Genomic DNA, 21,247 nt, shown 5'->3' with positions numbered 1-21,247 from the left:
TTCTGCTGTGTTATGAACCATCCAGACCTCTCAGGTCATCTGGATCAGGTCTGCTTCGTGTCCCCAGAGTCAGAACTAAACATGCAGAAGCAGCGTTCAGTTTTTATGCACCAAATATTTGGAACCAGCTCCCAGAAACCTGCAGGACCAACTTCAACTCTGAGATCTTTTAAAACAAAGCTTAAAACTTTCCTGTTTAGCTGCTGCCTTTTATTAAACCAGATAATGATCTTATACTGCACTAGAGCTTTTACTCTTGGGTGTTATACTCTATTTTAGCTTCTATCCTAGCTTTTATTTTTAGCATGTTTTATTTTCTAATCTTTAAAGGGACTATTTGTAACTTTCAGAAATGCTTGTTAACAGCGACACCTGTGGCCGTGAAATCAACAAAAGTCAGTGTCAGGCTCGCGTTTGCTCGCTCTAAATATACCTGAACGAGCATCGCTCAAAACAGTGAGGCGACACATGTCAGCTAAAACCACAATATCACTCTATATTTCAGCTGCTTGGCAGTAATGTTAGCTGACCAGACAAAGGTCTCTCCATGAATCAATGCTGATCCTAGTGTTGGCTTTTCCTGCCTAAGTGCAGGCTGAAGCAGTGGGGCTCTGCAGCGTGTCTCCTCTACTCTCTCCGCCCGCAGCCGGAGAGAGTAGAGGAGACACCGGCACCCGGTCGGTAACGAGAAGACAACGTAAATCTCTGTAGAGCTCCGTCACTTCACAAGACACGGGAAACCTCTGTTGGTCTGGAGGAGCTGCAGCATTTATTTCTGCACAAACGTCCCCTGTACATTCACTAGATATTCTCAGAGCTAAACTAACTCTTCTGCAGTGTGGAGTGAACGCGTGTTCACGTCTAGAGGTGGAGCGAGCTGAGCTGTCTGAGTGAAGGCGAGCAGGCAGAGGAGGAGGGTACAGCAGCTACACGCGAACGCGCATATGAGAGCGCGCATGTGTGACGACCCGCTACATTTATGCACGTACAAAGTTACAAATAGTCCCTTTAATGTTTTTATAACTGTTTTTATTATGTCTTAATGTTCTTTTTGCACTTTGTCGCAATGTTCTTGAATGTTTATGTAAAGCACTTTGAATTGCCCTGCTGCTGAAATGTGCTCTACAAATAAAGCTACCTTGCCTTGCCTAACTTTCTTAGATGTCTTTCCTTGCAGATTGTAATATTTCCATCATCTACTCCTGACAGCAAATCCCTTCTTTCTTTGAGGAACCCACACAGGAAGTGAAACACAGCTTTGAAGGAGAATTGACACATATTTCATCCAATAGAAATCCGCCTTTCCTACTGAGTAGCCAATCAGCTGTTGAGTTGAAAGAAAGGGGCGGGGCTACTATCTCTTAGCAACGCTTGGCTCCCTGGCAGTGGTGGCGGTTGATTCAACATGGCGGCAGCAGCAAAGAGAAATGTAAACTCTGGGATATTTTGGATGAATGGCGGTAAGTTTACATTTACTAAACTATAATAGCGTCCTTATCCATTCGTATACATCTTAATTAAAGTTATACAAGTTTCTAAAGAGTGTCAGGTATGTTACTTCTGTGTCAATGCTGTAAAGTTATGTCTGAGGAAGTGAGACAGCTAGCTTTAACTCACAGTTAAGGTTCATTTAATGTTAACTTATCTCTCTTTTAAGTTACTTTAACGTTGCTTATTTTATATAGAAACTTGGTGATAATAGTATTAATACTAAACATAATACAAGAACCACCTGCAGTACTGTTAACGTTAGTTAGAGAGCTTTTGTTTTGTTTGTTTACATGATTGCATTAAGGCAGCTAACCACGTGTTTCCCCCAAAAATATGATTATTGATTCAACAGTTATTGTTAGGAAGCTCATGCTGTGTCAATCTTACCTTTGACTGGCCGTTAACTTCAGTGTCTGTCTTCTCTTTGTTGTTCACACACAGTGTCAGATGATGAACAGCCTTTGGTGTTTGTTCCTGGTGAGTGTCAGTGACATTTTTTTTCAGAATACAGAGTTAAATGCAGCCAGGGAATGAAATTAGCACCTGCATGCCACCTGCCAAATAACAGGGTAAATGTTGGCTGTGGCAGGTAAAACATTCAGATCACCTGCCACCATGGCAGACAGGTTTTCCTTATATTAAGAAATATTATTTTTAAAAAGCAATTCTAAAGCCTAAATTAAATATATGGTAACATTTCATTTTACAGGTCCACAAATTTCACTGTAATTAGTTGATTATTAGCAAGTAACCTCTTTGAAATTTCTTTGGAATTACTGTCAAATTACCCCCAATATTTACCTCAAAATGTATCGAAAATTACTTTATTATAAACATTATTTAATAGTTATATTCTGCTATTTCTCAATAGCTGGTAATTAATTTAATACATTTCCAGGAAAAAGAATACAAAGTTAATTGATATGCTTTATTTCCATGTCTGCTGATAAATAGATAATAATTAGCAAATAACTTATTTGAAATTTCTTAATTTTTTTTCTTATTAGACAATAAGTCACACAATGGTGTGATTTGTGCCTGATCAGAATTGTCTTCTATTAGTTTTCCACCACCGATGAAGAGCAGCCACTTCTCAAGCCTAAGGGCCCTATTTTAATCATTAAATACTATTTTAGCATATAATCATTAAATAATGTTTATACTAAAGTTGAGGTAAATATTGGGGTAATTTGGCAGTAATTCCAAAGAAATTTCAAATAAGTTACTTGCTAATTATCACCTGATTACCATGAAATTTGCGGCCTTGTAAAATGAAGTGTTAACAAATATAGTCATGGATTAAGGTTACATGATATATTCCATAATTCTACAGTCTGGTACAACTGACTCAGTGTTTACAATTTTAAAGCGTTATACCTAGATTTCAGAAGTGGCAGACCAAAAAATTTAGTGGCCGGTAGAAATGTTCAGTGACCTGCCACAGTGGCAGGTGAGGAAAAATGTTACTTCCAGACCCTGTATGCAGCTCATGTACACATGGCATCCTCTTCTTCTTCTGTCTTCCCACAAACTGTCTCAGGAGTAGAAAAAGAGGGCAGCACCTGTACATCCAGCAAAAGAGGTACTAAGATGCGAGCCAGGCATGGCTCTGACTGCAAGAATGAGACCACACTAAAGAAAGGTGGCAAGAAACAGGGCCACTTACAGAGGGAGCGCTCTGGGGTTTATACCAAGGAAAAGGTGTCAGTCCATCACAGTGCTGCTGCAGCTACAGAGCACAGCCTTTCTCCAGCCTTGGGTACTTTCCTCTCCTCGACACAGGTAAACCATTGTTTTATCTAAGCAATTTTTCTTTTCCCTCCATGGATATACGATGAAATGGAAACATATGGATAGTCTGGATAGAAAACAAGGAAGGATGTATTGAGGATGATAGGAATTTCATTATTAGTTTCTGTTAATATTTTTTGCACAGGTAATCTCTGAGACCAGCAGAGCTAAGAGCCAGGTCTGTTTGAAGGACCTCTGTCCTGAAGATAAGCGCCGGATTGCAAACCTCATCGAAGAACTCGCCAGGTAGCCATCAGTATATGCTACTGTACCCAAGGGTAGTGATAAAGTTCATATGAATGGAACAATATAAAGTGATACCTGATTGAAATGTTTATATTTATACTCTTGTAGCTTTTCATCCCTTGTCACTCTTGGAATGCGTAATGTATTTCACCGATGCTGTAACACTGTTATTTCCTGTTTTCCAGAGTGAGCGAGGAGAAAGAAGAGTCGGTGCAGCGTCTGAAAGATGAACAGGAAAACTTTGAGGGCAAGATCCAGACGCTGGAGCAACAGAACCAGGTCATAGTACAGGAGAGGGAGAGTATCCTTTCAAAATAACTGAGCAAACAAAAACAGAGCAGTGAGTTTGTTGTATTTGTCATATTGTTTTTTCTAATGAAACGGTAGGGCATTTAATGTGCTGTTGCAAATAGCACTGGGTGATGGTAGAACAGTGAAATAATGCACTTGACCCACAGTGGTTTTAATCCCTGGTTCTTCTCACTAGTGTTTTTGAGTAATCTTCAGAGAACATTGCTATGTTTAATGGTGTAAAATAGGCTGCATGGTGTGTTGATTGCTTTTTGGAGTGTGTGTGTGTGGTGTCTGTGCTACTACGGCTACTTCAAATTGTGGTGCACTGTTGTGAGGAAACCAGAGGTCCCTCAAGAATTCCAGTAGGGCTGCAACTAATGATTATTTTCATTGTCGATTAATCTGTTGATTATTTTCTCGATTAGTTCTTTGGTCTATAAAATGTCAGAAAATGGTGAAAAATGTCGATCAGCGTTTCCCAAACCCCAGGATGGCGTCCTCAAATGCCTTGTTTTGCTCACAACTCGAAGATATTCAGTTTACTATCTTAGAGGAGTAAAGAAACCAGAAAATATTCACATATAAGAAGCTGAAATCAGAGAGTTTTGACTTTTGTTTTCCTTAAAAATGACTCAAACTGATTAATCGATTATCAAAATAGTTAGCGATTAATTTAATAGTTGACAACTAATCGATTAATTGTTGCAGAGTTGTAGAATTGTTACACAGTTGCATATTCCTAATATGTATTTAAAGTTCCTCAAATGATTTATTGAAGGCTATATGTTTCCATTGCTGTTTATGCTATTCCACAAGTTAGCCTGCAGGGGGCAGTGTTGTCTTAGGTAAAAGGCCATCTACAGTCTTTGGCCAAAACCCTTCAGTTATATACAAAAGACAGAGAGATAGAGCAGATTCATTTGAATGATTTGATGCCTGCTGCAGATGCATTTTGCAAGTGCTTGTAGCTTATCCGCTGTTGTGTACAGAATCAATTTCAAGGTTGGAGCCGTGGCCCGAACCATCTAAATCATCTTATCATCCAAAGATGAATTTTGATATTTACTGCTTTCACCACCATATGTTTTTGTAACCCTCTCTGAATGTCGAACGTTAACTGTCGAATATCTCTCCTTGCAAAATGAGATCAGGTGGGTCACCAGCTGATTCCTGATTGTCTAGCATGAGGTTAGTGCTTCGAGTTACAGCGATAGTAGTGTGCTGTTTATTGCACCCCACAACCTGTCTACTGTCTTCATAACAATTCCGCTCAGGTCAAAGCAGAGCATGGCCAGCAGTCAATTTAGGTTAAAAACACTGCGAAATATGAAGAGTAATTGACCCCGCTGGTAAATTGCACGATTGGCAACGGCGGCGGGGAAAATTAGGAAAGCACAACTCAATTAAAGGCACTTTGGCTCGGAGACTTGGCATTTACACCAAACTTCTAAACTCCATTAAAAAGGTATTTGAGAGGAAAAAAAGTGTTCAGATCCAAGCACCTCAGGGGGGATAACGCAGTCTTTTAAAGTGCATGCAGGAATCATGAAGGCTCTTCTCTGGCAGAAGGTTCCGGCACTTCTCTGAAAGGTTAAGGAGACACCAAAGGCAAACACACTGAATGAGAGTCTTGTCAAGTCTAATTCCATTACGCCTCAGCTTATCTTATCTAACCAAGATTCAGGGTTGTCGGGGGCATAAAGCATGTAGGGCTATACCTTAGCCCCAAGCCACCGAGGATGAGAGGGAAAAAGTACCCTTGATATTTAGGGTGTTCGGCTGACATTTGGAACTGACCGGCACACAGCACTGAATTTGTGTTTCAGATAGGAAGGACGGCTTTTGTACTTCAAGGCATGTTGGCATGGGCAGAAGTCAAGGTGGTGTTACTAACACGCTGCACTTGCTGTATCCAGAACAAGGCACAGCAGGCGCTAGAGCTAATGCCATTTATTGAGTTGAAACAATTGGAGGGAATCCTGAGGCCGTGGAGAGAGGGGAATATCAGCCCTGTTAGAATATGTCATTGAAAAATGCTTCATGTTGTGATAGAGGATTGCCAGAGATAAATCCAGTTTTACCTGACATTTACAATGTGGAAAGTTGGTGTGCTCATCAAGTGTGCTTTTTGTGACAAGCGTGCATCAGAAGATAGTTTTTGGAGATTTTTTTAGGGCTTTGTTTTTTGGCAGATTAAGCCCATAACATTCCTTGATGTGGGCAGTGTCACGATCTTTGTATCTTACCTTTGTTCCAGGAAAGAGTGATGTGGTTGAAGTATGCTGCGTAAGGTGCATGGTATTTATAAGAAGGGGTGTAACGATACATCAATGTGGATCTATATATCAATTCAATGATCAACGATCCAATATCATTGAAGCAAAGGAAAAACATCGATACATATCATCATCTTTAAGATACGCCTTTATTTTGAAATTTCCATGGCACGTCTGTGTTGCCAATTTCCATCCAACCGCACCTCCTTCCTACATAGCCCAGTAATACAATTGCCAAATCATATTTTAGTTGTTATTTTGTGAGTTTATATAAATGTAACTGATTGTGTTAAGTGGACATATGATTGCATATTGATCACAGGCCCCTGAAATGAATCAAATCGTATCGTGGCAGTGATATCAGCAAATATCGTATCATCGTCCAAAGAATCGATATAATATCGTATCGTGATGGAACTTGTGATTAACACTCCTATTTATTAGATGTGTGGAAAAAACAAATTAAATTCTAGTCTAGTCTAGTGTTTCTTTATTGAAGCTCTACCGTCTGACTATTGTGGACGCAGCCAATAAATATGGTAAATGCTGTGACTGGTGGGACATTTTTGTGAGCCCTCCATTCTGCAGAGCTAAATAGTAAGAAAGTCTATTTCAACGAAGAGGTTGTTTGAAATATATAAACACACTGAGACTGTGCTGCTGTCATTTGAGTTTAGTCTTGTAAACCAATGTCATTCCTAGAACTGGTGCCTTAGTTTAAGGTTTATATTATTGTTGACTTAATCAGTTTAATTGCTTAATTGAATATAATAAAATCAAATAGAACCAATCGTGGACTTAATGTGAAATTAATAATGCATAATGCATTGACTCTTTGCTAAAAGACTCTACCTTTATTGAGTTGTTGGCACACCTTTTACATGCATTATGTGGATATTTGGGGCTGCACGGTGGTGCAGTGGTTAGCACTGTCGCCTCACATCAAGAGGGTCGAATCCGGCTTTGGGCCCTTCTGTGTGGAGTTTACATGTTCTCCCCGTGTTAGCGGTTCTCCCACAGCCCAAAGACATGCAGGTTGGGTTAATTGTTGACTCTCAATTGCCCGTAGGTGTGAATGTGAATGGTTGTCTGCCTCTATGTGTCAGCCCTGTAATAGTCTGGCGACTTGTCCAGGGTGTACCCCGCCTTCGCCCAATGTCAGCCCCCCCTGCGACCCTGAATAGGATAAGCGGTTGCAGATAATAGATGAATGAATGTGGATATTTGGCTTTGTGAATTGTTGGCTTGTGCGTGGCAGGTGTGCAGTTGACATATTCCATAGACACAAGATAATTTATATAGCTGTCAGGTGTAATGATTCAGCGAGTCTGTGGCAACAAAACTGCTTTTACATTTTTGTTGTGATCACGGCAACAAAGAATAGTTGTTATGTTAAATTTATTTCAAAATAATTTTTAGCTGACGTTATTTATTGGTTTATTGTGTGACTCGCACTCATGCCTCATCTCCAGATTCAGTAGTATCGAAGCAGTTATGTAAACTGTCTTCTTCTATTAATTCCCCATCATTGCCTCCTTACACACACATTCATACACATCAGTCTCCGCCCCCGTTTCTCTCACATTCCCGCTCAGGCTCAATCTGTTTGGCACAGTGTGCTAAAGCAGGCTTTAAAATATCCCCCCCTCCTGTGCAAATTTGTTCCACCTTGAAGTGGATTTCATTATTTCATTTGAGCCCCGGCCTGACAGGGAAGTGAATCATTTTGACAGGCCCCGTCTGAAGCCTCTTCAGCCCAAGCCCTTGATTCTGGGTATTTTTGGAGCAAGGGGGGAGGAGTAAGTCATTGTTGGCACTTTGCAGCTCTGATGTAAACCAGGGGCTTGCCGGGTGCTTGGCCCCCATTGGCTGATGTCCAAGGCTGTGGAGGAAGCATGTTTAGTGTGGCGACGGGCAGAGAGGTGGAATCTTATCAGTGTTGCTCCACTCGGTTCAGATTACCTAGCGCTCGCTGTCCGGTGACAGCGTCAGCCTGTCAGCGCATTAACATACGTTACCTCCATTCATGGCATTGGGACGCTATCATGCTGCAGTCCTTGTATTTTTGGTTTGTGGATCCCCACCATACCAGATTTGTATTCCTGTGCACAGCACTATATATTTGTGTCTATTGGGAAACATTTGTTTTAGGCATGAGAAATCATGTGGAAATAGTGTTTTATGCGAAATCTGGTGAAATATGAGCAGCATGCATTTTTCGACTCTCTATCTTGGACTGAGGTGAGGTGGAGCTGTATAAGCATATTCAGTATCTCCCCTCCAAGACCCTTATTCATGCTGCATAAATATACCTACCAGCACAGGTTTACATGATGTGATGTCCTTGTGATGTCCTCATAGCTTTCCATATACAACTACCTCCATGGACATTATCAGTGCGGCGGTAGAGGTAGTTAGACGGAGGGTTCAATCAAAATGTTTCCTCACATTTTCCTAATATTTATGGAAGCCTCTGCATTGCATTTGTCTGGTGTCTGGTCCTCAATTCAAAGCCGTCCCCGCTCTCTTCTCTTCCCCCTCTGTTTTCATTTCCACAGCCTGATTGAAGTCTTCTAACAACCAAAGTGTTTTCATATGGAGTGTTCCGCCAACTATTCCTTCAATAAGACTCTACTTTGAACTTTGATTTTCTCTTAAAAATGGAGGCTTTTTTTTTTCTTTTTTCAAACGGATGCTGAGAAACTCATCAGCCGTGGGAGCAGGGCCTCCATCATAAAAAGATATGGCCTGGAGGAACACACTTTAAGGTCAGCTTGGGCGGGAGTGTGACTGTACTACTTCCTTTATTGTAGTGTTTGTGTGTGGGCTGTTTACAGTGCAGGTGGGGAATTTGTGCTCTCATGTCTCGCTGTGTTTGAGTGTGTGTGTGTGTGTGTACTAAGAAGTGAGAGTCAGACCGAGGGTTGGTTATTGCGAGTGTGTCTGCGTGTAGTCTCTCCATTCTCGTGCTCATTATCTTTGTATGTGCTGGTGTGGCGCGGTGCTGCCACTGTCATTAGTGGGCTCCTGAGGCGCAGCAGTAGTTCCGCTCCAGATTAGTTTTCTTGTGTCTGCCAGCTCTCTATCTGGCAGATAGCCTGGCACGGCACTGCCCAGCTCAGCTCAACACAGCTTGGCCCGACCCAGATGGTGAAAGCTCCGTGCCACAACAACAACTTTGATTTTGCTGGCCTCCTCTTCTCCCTCTCTGTTTTCAACTCTGCTGTTCACTCTACTTTTCTGGTCCAGTGTGTAATTGATCGCAGAAACAGGTTTAATTCAGATTGTCAATCTAAATCCAGCAGCTATCTTTTTTTTCCATTTAAGTTGCATAAGAGAACTTTTTCCTTACAAAAATGTCTGTTGTGCAGAAAGTTACTTTATCAGTAGAGCCAAACATTTAGAAGTCATGTAGACATAACTTAGTTCTGAGTTCTGAGATCTGAGTTTTCATTTTTACTCTGTAAAACTATTTCCTTGAAAATGTTTGGGAACATATTTAAGCCTGCACATACTTTTTCTCAGCTGAATCCAGGGGAACGTTTTAATGTTTTATGCTTAAGGTTCTTCTCTGATGTTTTCAGTTTACTTGTTGTTTGTTAGTTCCTTAACCCTTGGTCCTCCAGGCCTGCAGCAGCAGTACAGAGAGTGCCAGGAGCTGCTGGGGCTCTACCAACAATATCTTTCTCAACAACAGACAAAACTTAACCAGTCCATCGCCCAGCTCAGCCAGGCACCAGCCCATAGCAAGGTAAGGGATGGGATGGGATAGAGTGGGTGTGAAGTAGGTTGGCTACACAATTAATTGAATATTAATCTTGATCACATTTTGGGCTTCCCAAAATTAAAAGACCAGTGTATAACAAGTAGGGGGATCTATTAGCATAAATAGAATAGAATATTAATAAGTGTGTATTCTTTAGCACCTGATAATAAGAATCGTTGTGTTTTTCTTTACCTTAGAATGAGCCGTTTATATCTACATAGGGAGCGGGTCCTCTTCACGGAGTCTGCCATGTTGCACCGCCATGTTTCTACAGTAGCCCAGAACGGACAAACTAAACTCTGTTGACTTTTCCTGCTTGGTCCAGAGTCAATAACGTTACTAGCTTCCGTCGCCACCGCTCTCTCTCTCTTGCTTGACATATGCTTGGCATATGGTAGAAGTTGTAATCTGCAACCTCACCGCTAGATACCACCAGATCTGACACACTGTTCCTTTAAATGAACATGATCGACTGCGGTATTGACGTTTAAAATGCGTGCTCCGTTCATAGAAAACTCTGCTGCATATCAAATCAAGCGCTTCCTGACAGCCAGCCAACAGGGGGTAAGCAACATGTTTTGGCTTGGGAGCTGTCGTGCCACTGCGCACACCTTGCAGCGGCGGCCTGTGAAAAACTTTCCTGAAGTGTTATTTTGATTGAAGATTTGTTAATTAGCAGGAAAGTAGCACAACGTGAACATGAAAGCAGTGCCCTGTTGATTTAATTTCCCGTAAAACGTTTTGGTACAATTTTATTTATATTTTGCTGCTAGGAGATGCACTGTGAATAAGGACCAGTCTTATTTTGATGCAATGATTTGTAGATTAGCAGGAATGTAGCACAACATGGAAGCGAACGCAGCGCTCTGTTTATTTAAATGTGAAAGTGCAATAAAAATATTTTGTCCCTAAAATCAATGAATAATCGTGATTAGCATTTTGGCCATAATTGTGCAGCCCTAGTAGATTGTAAATGTGTGTTGTGGCGAGGGCATCATGCGGTGTAACGTGATGGGCCTGCTCCTGTGTGAGCCATATTCAGAGAACACCCCTGTTTGCCATTCGTCAGGCATTCAGGCACAAAAACATCCAGTGGAAACACATGCAACAGCACATTGTCCCATGGCCAAGTGCCATAATAATGCATAACAAAGCACCACAGGAGTCCACTACAGTCGCCGGTTCGATATGACTACGACATAGTGAAAACTCTCTCAAGGTGACACTTGAGAAGCGAAGACGCCTCTCTGGCTTCAGCCCCTGTAAGAATAGATGAGTTGGCCAACCTCATTGTCCCGTGGTGGCTCTGAATAATGTGTGTTTGCCTGCTCTCTGACCCTCAGCAAATTAGTCACAGTCTCTTCCCACAGTCAACTACAAGATGGACTTTCCTCCTTATGTTTATCTCATAATGTTCCTGACCTTGGCTTACCTGCCAGTTATGCCCAGTTGGAAATTGTCCTCTTAATCTTGTGGCCACTGTCCAGTTTACAGTTTTGAAGGATGATTTGCATTTGTGCTGCTATATAAAACTCGGCCCTACCCTAACACCATGTCTATAAAGCTGCAGAGTGAAAGCAGCAGCAGCAGCAGCAGCAGCTTGAGTCCTTCGTCAGTGTCTACACAGGATGTGTTCAGGCACAGTATTGCTGTGTACGTCACCCGAGTGTTGGCAGCGCTCAGAGCCCAGAACACAATCACTGTAGTTATGAGCGTAAAATGGAAGAAAGTAGACTCAAAGACTAAAAAAAAAAGCTTCGGGTCACCACATAAACCCACATAAAGTGAAAGTGATATGCGAGCTCTGGTGGAACAGCTCTCGCAAGCACATGGGGAAAGCTTTTACTGCACGTAAACATGAGTTAATTAGGTTGGTTAGTGACTCCTTATTCAGTATTGGTAAATTTTGGTTTGTAGCCCAGCTCTACATTAGGGTTTTATGGAGCAGTCTAACGTTTTTGGCTGAAATACTCCATCAATTTTTCAGAGGCTTCCTAAATTGGCCAAAATGCATTCATTGTCCTCTTTGTTCTCCGTCCAGGTGCTCGGCAGCGAGGAAGCCCCCAGCAGAACATCTACTAGCAGAGCTAATGGCTCACTCTTTGATGGCTCATACCTCAGCCTCGCTGCTACCCGAGCACAACAGCCTCAAGTGCACAGGAGTGGTGGTGGAGGAAGAGGAGCAACACAAACCCGTAGCAACCATGCCCCTCTTTCCCGTGTTAGTGAGTTCAGTCCTATTGATGGGCCGATCAAACAGCATAGGACTCAGAAAAGGGAGAGCAGGGAGTCCCACCACAGACGTGAGCACTCCCAAGGCAGCGGTCAAGACAGCGGCTCTCATCTAGAGAACGGCCACCATGACGCCTTTAACCAGCATGAGTGTGAAAGGTACAGTAGTACTCTATACAGTCATGATCTATCGATCTATCATAACACATAATTACTTTAGTCTCCTGTAGTTTTCATCACATCGTGCATTTTATGTAGAGTTGGGCAATAATTCCTATTTTTATATCGTCCAGTCGTGGTTACCCGAGATCACCAACAGTCGATCCGATTGTCGCAATATCACAGCATCATGTTACGTTTAACACAATTTTCTTATCTTTAACATCACAATCCATATTATATCCGTAACTACTCTTATGAAGTGCAGAACAAAGTTTTGGTGAGCAGGCATATGGAGAACAGAGATGCGGGGTGTCAGATCCTTGGAAAAGAGACTGCAAACTGGTTTTGTAATTAAAGCAGCGGTAGGCGAGATTGGAGCAAACATGATTAAAAAAAGTTATTTTTATAAAAAGGTCGCTATATCCTCCAGTCAGAGCTGATCTGGAGTCTGCCGTCCAGCTGCCGTCTATGAGCAGCTGTCAATCACTCGCGAACTCTGATCAAACGGTCAAACCAGGCAGCACTGATCAAATATGAATCAATATTCTGTTACTGTAATGCCTATTTCTCGCCTCAAATGTTTTCAGAAACATCTGTTTAGCTGTAAAATGAGTGAGTTTGTGACCTGGCAGCCATGTTGAGATCTGTCGAGGAAATACCAAGCACCGCCCACCAGCCAGAGCACAGCCAATAGAAACGCTCAATAGAAAGGCTCTCTCTGAAATGACCTGTGATTGGCCAAAGTTTTTTTTTTTTTTTTTTTAAAGCCTGAAAACAGAAACCCATGAGGAGGTGCAGCAGTCTAGTTTTATCTCAGAACACTTGAATTACAAAATGCTGAAAGGTTAATGTGGAATTTTTGCAAAAACATTCGGCCTACTGAAGCTTTAAGGATTTAAAATTCACTCGTCACTCGTGCTGCGGACGGACATGTCGCTCCACCAGGAACATCTCTAAATTCACAGCAGGGTGCAGATTCTATAGATTATTTTACAACATCTTAGTTCTGATAAGTTAAAATCGCCCTAATATCGGCGTAGAAAAAAACAAATGTCAACCATCCCTTCAATTCTCGATAGACGATCCAATCGCCAATTCACACAAGTCTATTATCAAGACACAAACAAGACGAATGTCAGGACATTAAGCTAATGAAATGTGTATTCACACACGCAGGCTCCACAGTGGGAGTGCTGTTAGCTCAGAGGCCAACGAAGCCCTGACCAGGCCTCTGCTGGGTCACGAGGACTGGGAGGAGAAGAGGCACCAGCTGCTGATGCAGAAGATGCAGTTGGAGACGGAGAGAGAGAGGCTGCAGGCACGGCTGGCTGAGCAGGAGGAGAGGCTCAACAGACAGAATCAGCAGCTACGTCAGTCGCGCCTCGAGTACAGCAGGTAGAATACAGACGCCAAAGAGAAATGAACCTTATCTGGTAACATTGCTGGCTAAGATTTGGAGGAACAAGTTGATAGTTACTTCTAGTAGTTAGTTGCTAGATACATAGTTACGTCTATCCAAGAAGTAACTATATATCCATGCTTAGTCCCTTTTTTGTGTGTCCTGTTACTACAGACTGGCACAATCTCAGTCCATTTTCTTCTCCTATATTCTTGTTAGGTTTCAAGAAGCTACTCAATCTGATCCCAGCAGCTCAAACACTAGAAATGGAGATTCACAGCCGGAGGGTCCCTCCCACCAAGATTTACCCCCCAGGTAAACCGGTAGACAGGAAGACAGACACTCAAACAGCAAATACTTCAGTAGGATATGTGCAAACTGTCTCTCACTGTCTCACACACACACCTTACACACACATACTCAAGTCACATCCACAAAAGCTAACTTATACTGTATATTGTCTGTGGTCTACAGTGTGTGTGAAGATGCGGAGGTACATCCTGCAGGACAGAGCTTGCATCAAAAACACCCACAAACTGTACCCACTCCTCTGGAGAATGGCATTGGTAAGCTTGTATTTTCAATTAATCACAATTATGTGCTTAACACAGAGGAACATCCCTGGCTCACAACATAGCACACTCAGGCCTGTCAAGAATTGGATTTTCTTCAAACAGTATTTATTTTAGTACATTCGTATGCATGCAAAACTTGGATAAAGAAATGTATATCATCATGGTAATTTTTTTAAATGTATTGCCTGCGTTGCTCTAAGCCTCGCTGCGCTTGCTTCTAATATAACACTCATATCTTCTCTCAACAGAGGCCTCAGCTTGGTCCAGAAAGGACATGGCCACATCTCCTGCTAAGTCCCCTACAAGCCTGAGTAAGCCCACCTCAGTGTCTGTGATCCAGAAGACCCCTGAAGCCAGGTAACACATCTTTACTGGAAGTCAATGAAACATTTAATAAAGATTTACCATGTATTCTAATAGAGGTCGAACGATAGTGGATTTTAAAGGCCGATATAATAACGATAGTTTGGAGCAGGTAGAGCTGATAGCTGATTAATCGGCTGATATCTTCTTTACATCTGCAGCAGCCTAGTCGGCTACTGTTGCATACGCCGTTTTTATTAAACCATTTTTTTGTCACTCTGAATTTAATTATTAGTAAAAGAATACCCTGGAGTGTGATTTGGTGGATTACATCGTTGGAAAATGTTCTATTTATTTACAATAGGCGATGTGCTGTTCTGTGGCCTATGACTGGCCAGGATTACTTCTGTTGTTTGTGCATATTCCCGGGGTAAGGAGGATCCTAAAATGTGCGATGTTACTTCATGAATGGATAGTTTAATGGCTGGATTATTTGGTCCAAAGCGATTAATCGGTCTACCTTCAAATTCTAATATTCTTTAGGTAAGTGAAGCATTAGTTATTATGCTGGATAAGCAGTAGGACCATAGCTAACTTACTAGAGTTAGCCAAAAGAGTAGATTGCTCTTTGAACAACAATGAAAAACAGCACAGTTAAGCGCTTGAAGGATCGCGGCAGCACTTTGTCCTGTGTTAGTTTGAAATTCTGAATAGAGCTGTTTTCTACCAGAGGAAAGTCTGAGTGAGCTTCTCTGTGGCCAGGCTGCTCCTGTCTTGTGGGGCACATTGCGAAGATTATTTGCAGGCTGTCTGGCTGCAGTATTTTATTTGTTCTCTCTGACCTCTTAAGGCAATTGATGGTTTTTCCTCTTGTTGTGAAGAAATACTAACAGTCATGAAACGCATAAATATAGTGCAGGTATAAAATTTGAATCTCTGAGCTTTCCCTGGGCTTGCAGTTGCTGCAGTGTTGGAGGCTAAATGATGTATTTTCTTAGTCTAGCTAACTTTTCGAGCTGTGAGAGGCTAAATGAAGCTTTTTACCGGGCTAGCTTGCGCTGTGGCCGGCCTGTCAGGAGACATGCTGCGTTCCATTAGTCGGCCTAGCGGGGACCCTGCAGCAGGTGTAATTGAACAGACTTCTGGATGCACACACTGCCCTCCCTTCTCTCTCTCTGCCACAGTAATGAGACAGAGAAAGCACGAGTGAGGGAGAGATGTTAAAAGTCTGTTTGAGGGTGAGTGAGGGGTGAGGGCATTGGATAAAGTGAGAAATGGGAATCGGGGGGGAAAGTTGGAGCAGGTGTAGATGGATAGAAATGGAAATGGTGAGAAAGACGTAAGAAGGGAGAGGAGTTTTGAGCACAGGGATGAATCACTGAGTGCAATCATCAGACTTTCCTAAAAAGGAAAGGACATTCATTACCTTTTTTCTTGCACCCTTTACACTGAATGGTAATTAACCTGACTGTGTCATCTTACAGTGTGTGTGTGCAAAAATATCAGGTGCCGAGAAGCAATTTGTAACTGCTGCAGACCTTTATTTTTAGAAAATTGTTATTCCTGAAGTTGATCCAATTTGTTCTTGCATAATGTCAGATTTCCTTTCGTGAAAGTGGTGGATAATAGGAGATACGGTAACCGTGAGACACAGCTCCCCCCCACCTCCGTGTCCTAAAGGACAAATCTTCAAAACAGCTCAAAGTTTTCAACTTCCGATGAGTAACTCTTAAACAAAGCAGTGCGCGGTCCAAGTTGAACTGCGAGCTCCGGCAGATGCCCATTAATTCCAGCAGGGGACCAGGGCCATCAGATCTTATTACCATCCATTTACACCTTCCAAAGCCTATTAAAATTGTTGGACTCTTTTCTACACACAGTGTTTTTTTTATTTTTTTTTACAGCCAGTAATGAGGAAGTCTGATACCTTTTGTGGTTTGCTTGCAACATGTTTATTTCATGTGCATCTCTTAAGATATTTGTAATCCTTTGGCAATTCACTGATTTGAATTAGACATGTCTTTTTCTTATTTGGTATCTAAAATAATATCTACATAATTTATTGTTATAAAAGAAAAGAAAAGGGAGGTACATGTTATATTAGTTGCTTTTAATCTCATCAACATTGCATGCTACTTCCATCATATGAAATAAACTGCTGTCTGTATGTAATAAACAATATAAATACTCTACTGTGGTAGGCTAATAAGCAAGATCAAAGTAGTAAAGAAAAGTCTATCCTACTGTAAGATATGCCATGTTACCTGAACCCCCCTCTTTTGCTCGGCAACAACATCTAATCTTAACCAATTCAATCTTGATGTGCAAATTGCAAGACGAAGCCGGGGTTAACATTAAGTGACCTCCTTAATCCTTTCATGAATCCTGTGCTAGTTAGTAATGAGACAGTTCCAGCGCACCCCGCCCATCTCATCTCCATCCTTCCTTCCATTGCCCGCCTGCTATTGATTGGTCGGGAAATTGACATGCGGGATATACGCAGCGGCCATTATAGGTTTTTTATCTTACTGTTTGGACTGCAAATGAAAAGGGGCGCCGGGGCGAGACGGCTATCTTTAATGAAAGAGAGGAGCCAAATAAGCAGTGAAAGTTACGAGTGGAAAGGAGGCGGTGGGGAGCGTAGGCAGGCGGAGGAGTTTTGTGGAAATTTTATCTGGCCTTGCAGAGCTAGAAAAGAGACAAACAGTATTGGTCCGCTGGGAGAATGAAGCCCAAAGGTTTTTTATTACACTAAGAAAGGTAGGTATGGCTCTATATGAGGACAAAGGAGAGAATGAATTTGTTACCACTGTTTGTTTCAGAGTAGTTATGATAACACCTTTTTGATTTTTATATACAGTGTTCCCATGCATCCTGGAAAAACTGGAAAATAGTTGACCAAAAATTGAGAGGAAAAGTAAAATGTCCTGGAAAATTATTTCAACATTCTCCTATTTTCTTTTAGCTGAGAATAAACTACTACTAGGCTATCTCTCAGAGCAGAACTCCCCAAAACATAATAACATGCCATCTGAAAAAGCTAAGTTATATTCAGGAGCGTATTAACGTTCAAATGTTTGTTTATGGACGAGAGTATTGTGAATAGGCTGCTCTCGGTTATGTTGTGTAAACGCTGTGTACACACCCCCAAGTCACGTTACATGGTAGCAACAGCAGGTTGGATGACATCACATAACGTTGCTTTCTTCCTAACTTGTTTTAAAACGGTTGACAAATGTTAAATTAGTCAGTATGTTTGGTTCAGTCGCTGAAGTTTACGCAGAATTTCTGAGCACGTAAGAGATGATTTCATAGATACATTATAGCCATAGACTGCATGTCTTTTAAGAGGAACATATTAGTGAATGGCGCGATACCTGTCTGTCACACCAGCTAGATCATCACTGAAAATGTCCTGGAAAAGTCCTGGAAAATTATTTCCGTTTGTCATTGAAGAGTCAATAAAATATCGTCAGAATCATCTTTCTGCAGATATGTTATACTCCCTAATGGTACATGTCCACAGGGGCGTTTTTATCGCGAGGGATCGCCTCACTTCCCAGCATTGGACGCTTGATGGGCTGCCACTAGACACAAAGCACTCAGCATCTGATTGGACGAACGCTTTCCCTCGTGGGCTGCTGCTCCCAGCTTTCAAACCACAACCAACATGGTGGCTCGTCTGGAATTCTCTTCTCTTATATCATGAAAGTAGTTAATAGTAGTAAAACATTTTATGCGAGAAATAAGCCATGCAGTTGCTGAATTGGTCTTTATTTTGGATTGACAAGGCTTAGTTTAAAGGTTTCTCAAGAGTTTCCAGAGGTGCAGAGTTGTGCTGGATGCCCGTGATTTGCATATAGTAGCCTATACCTCAACTTTATGCAAATGAGTAGCGGCCAACGTGACGCCCCTTTTCTCGAATCGCGCCGCCACCCTACCAGAATGCATTGCACGGATGCTTACATAGACAATGAACGGGAAGCGTGGAAAGCACGAAGGCTGTGGACATGTACCATAAGGCTTCTTTCTGTTCAGGCACATATGAGATTTAAGTATTTAACAGTACTTAAATGTTGATAGTGTCTCTAGATGCTGTCAAAATGACCCAAAATCCCAGGCCAAAGCTTTTTTTAAATTATTTTTACAATGACAGAAACTTCCTGCTACTCTTGTCCGTGCATTTTTCTGTATGCATGTAGCAGTAAAATAGACTTGCCAGGACTCCTTTGGGGGATATTAATATCGAGCAGCAATTCACAACTTTACCTCACACAAACTGGAGCCAAGAAATGAAGTTCTTTGTTGCACTGTATACCCCCTCTGAAAATCCATTGGCATTCTCTCTAGCCCTCGTGCAATCTCTGTGCCACCTCCTCCCCTCACCCCACCCGCTGCCATTCCTCCCCCATTCCTGCCCAAACTGTACCCCTACCCCCCGCGCTCCCCTTGTTATAGATTGTGACCGCCGGTAAGTGATGCATTATTCATTACCGACATGTCGTTTGTTGATGGATGGCTGTTTGAGAGCCCTGTCCGTTAAATAAATCAACAAATAAAAATGCAAATTCTCACATTTCGAGAGAAGGAACCCAGCCAAAGTCCCTCCCCCACATTCCCTTTCTGCCTTCCTCTCTATCCACAAAGCTGCACTCGCTTCCAGTCTCTCTCTTACAAACACTCACCCTCGCTCTCTCTCTCTCTCTCTTTCTCTCCCCTTTGCTGTTGACAGGCAGGAGCCCAAATGAGGAAGACAGATTTACTTACTTGAGCTTCAGTCTCTTTTTTCATCAGTTATCATCCCTCAGCCGACTTTACCCCTCATTCACTTTCTCTCCCTCACGCTCAAACATGTGCATACATTAGCTCATGTTGCTAAAGCACAAAATATAGCCCTTTAAAGCTTTCCAGCGACTGATGTGTGCTGCCTCAAGTTAGCGTGAAAACACGACAAATCAAGGTCCGCAGATACGTGTGGAGGAACACAAATGATTGGAAGCTCCACCGGCGTGTCTGTCTGCTGACCACCCGCATGCATATCAACAAGTACACGCCAAAGATCGCCCTTACCTGGGAGAGCTGTGTGCGGAGCCGCGCGATGCAAATCGATGCAGCTTTAAACGAGCAGAGAATTATGTTAGCAACATCAGTGGAGCGTGCTTTAAAGAATTCATGTTTTGTATCTGGAATGGCGTTGTTCGACTGTGTATACACTGAATAATTTATCAAGCCAGCCAGACTGAGGGATTGAATCTCTATTAGCTTAATCTCCCCCGTTTTGGTTTATTTATTTCACTGCACACTCCCTCATTTCTATTCCAGGGGAGAAAGCACCGGGGTCCTCTCCCTCTTTTTCCTCTCGCACCTGCAAGAAAGTGTGTTTTTCTGCTGGGACGCCCCAGTGGTTTTGACTTGTTAACGTTGCTTGTTAGAGTTCAGCAGACGCTTCGGCAAGAAAGATTTTGTTAACATGTCGAAGAGAGATTTGCTTTCTTATGGTCTGTGTTAACAAGTGAAAGGTGAATGACAAATATTTTTGTACAAGCGTCGGGGCTCCAAGTCGACGTTGGCCTTGTGCATGTCTGATGTCGGTCCCTTGGCTTACACCCTCTCTGCTTAACATTGAGGGCACGTACTGTAACTGGCGCTCTTTGTGTGCATTTCTCTGTTACAATGAAACAGCGCGAGGATACTCATTTACAACACTGCCTGTCCACAGGGCCCCACTGGGTTCTGTATTATAAATGTAGCCGTTGCCAATTCAACCTTTTGAAACGAGCTGAGGTCACATGTGGAAAACTGAATTGAATGAAACAACAAAAACCTCCCAAAATGTTTCTTATTTTTTCCAGGTTGGACTTTTCTCTGGTTGAGATATTGGATGTCTTTAGTCCCATCTCTGCGCCTGAGCTAAGCAAGCTGTCCACTCGAAGACCCAAAACGTCGCAACGTAGGCCGGGCCTCACTGTCCCTAAACCGGTGGGCAGAACCCTGCTAACCCCTGCTGGGTCGTATCCTCAGAGCGGCCGGCAGGACCTGGAAGAAAGCAAAATACTGGAGGATATTTTCTTCATTTGCTGACAAAGAAGAAAATGTGTTCAGTCTCTTGATATTCACCAGTTTGGTGTTGACTTTTTTTTTTCTAACACGTTTAATTCTAAATCAGAATGATCATGATGTTGCAGATTGTACTCTTGTCATGCTGTGGTTTTAATACAAATAAACAAATATTTATTCAGAATTGGTTATGCTTCTAGTTTGTAATTGATATGTTATGTTCTCACTGCTGGGAAACTGTTTACCACTGAGCTACGCCGATTATCTCTGAGGACATTGGCAGCATTAAAGGAGTTATGTGTAGGATTTAGTAGCATCTAGCAGTGAGGTTACAGAGTGCAACCAACTGAATACCCCTCCCTTTCCAAGCGTGTCGGAGAACTACGGCGGTAACGTTAGAGACAGTTCAGGAAGGAGACGGTGCACTGGGAGTCATTTTCCTGTAACTGTGTCACATGGGTTTCTCCACTGCCCCGCCCCTTTAGGAGACTAAAGGCTCCTAGTCTGAGCTCCTAGTCCTGAGTCTATTAACTCCAATGGGAGAAGTGAACGTGAACACAGATTATGACTGATTCTTTTGCTCCATAGTCACTAAAGTAAATATTGGACCCATTTTTCACAAGCCACAGATCTTCAGAACATTCTGACACCAACA

General features: G+C 42.3%; 1 protein-coding gene across 1 annotated transcript; it reads left to right on the top strand.

The window, feature by feature from the left end:
* The first annotated feature begins 1,335 nt into the window (after nucleotides 1-1,335).
* Nucleotides 1,336-20,776, top strand: kiaa1328 (KIAA1328 ortholog). The gene is made up of 12 exons (XM_037784565.1): nucleotides 1,336-1,460; nucleotides 1,933-1,968; nucleotides 3,032-3,273; nucleotides 3,428-3,528; nucleotides 3,714-3,829; nucleotides 9,725-9,849; nucleotides 11,906-12,255; nucleotides 13,435-13,653; nucleotides 13,877-13,972; nucleotides 14,132-14,223; nucleotides 14,481-14,589; nucleotides 20,388-20,776. The coding sequence occupies exons 1-12, from the start codon at nucleotides 1,406-1,408 to the stop codon at nucleotides 20,614-20,616; spliced, it is 1,770 nt and encodes a 589-aa protein (XP_037640493.1). The 5' UTR covers nucleotides 1,336-1,405; the 3' UTR covers nucleotides 20,617-20,776.
* The last annotated feature ends 471 nt before the right edge of the window (nucleotides 20,777-21,247 follow it).

This window comes from Sebastes umbrosus, chromosome 1, assembly GCF_015220745.1.
Source record: "Sebastes umbrosus isolate fSebUmb1 chromosome 1, fSebUmb1.pri, whole genome shotgun sequence".
NCBI classification, from domain to species: domain Eukaryota; kingdom Metazoa; phylum Chordata; class Actinopteri; order Perciformes; family Sebastidae; genus Sebastes; species Sebastes umbrosus.
The sequence above is the reverse complement of the archived record's forward strand: the minus strand, read 5'-3'. Positions and strand labels throughout refer to the sequence as shown.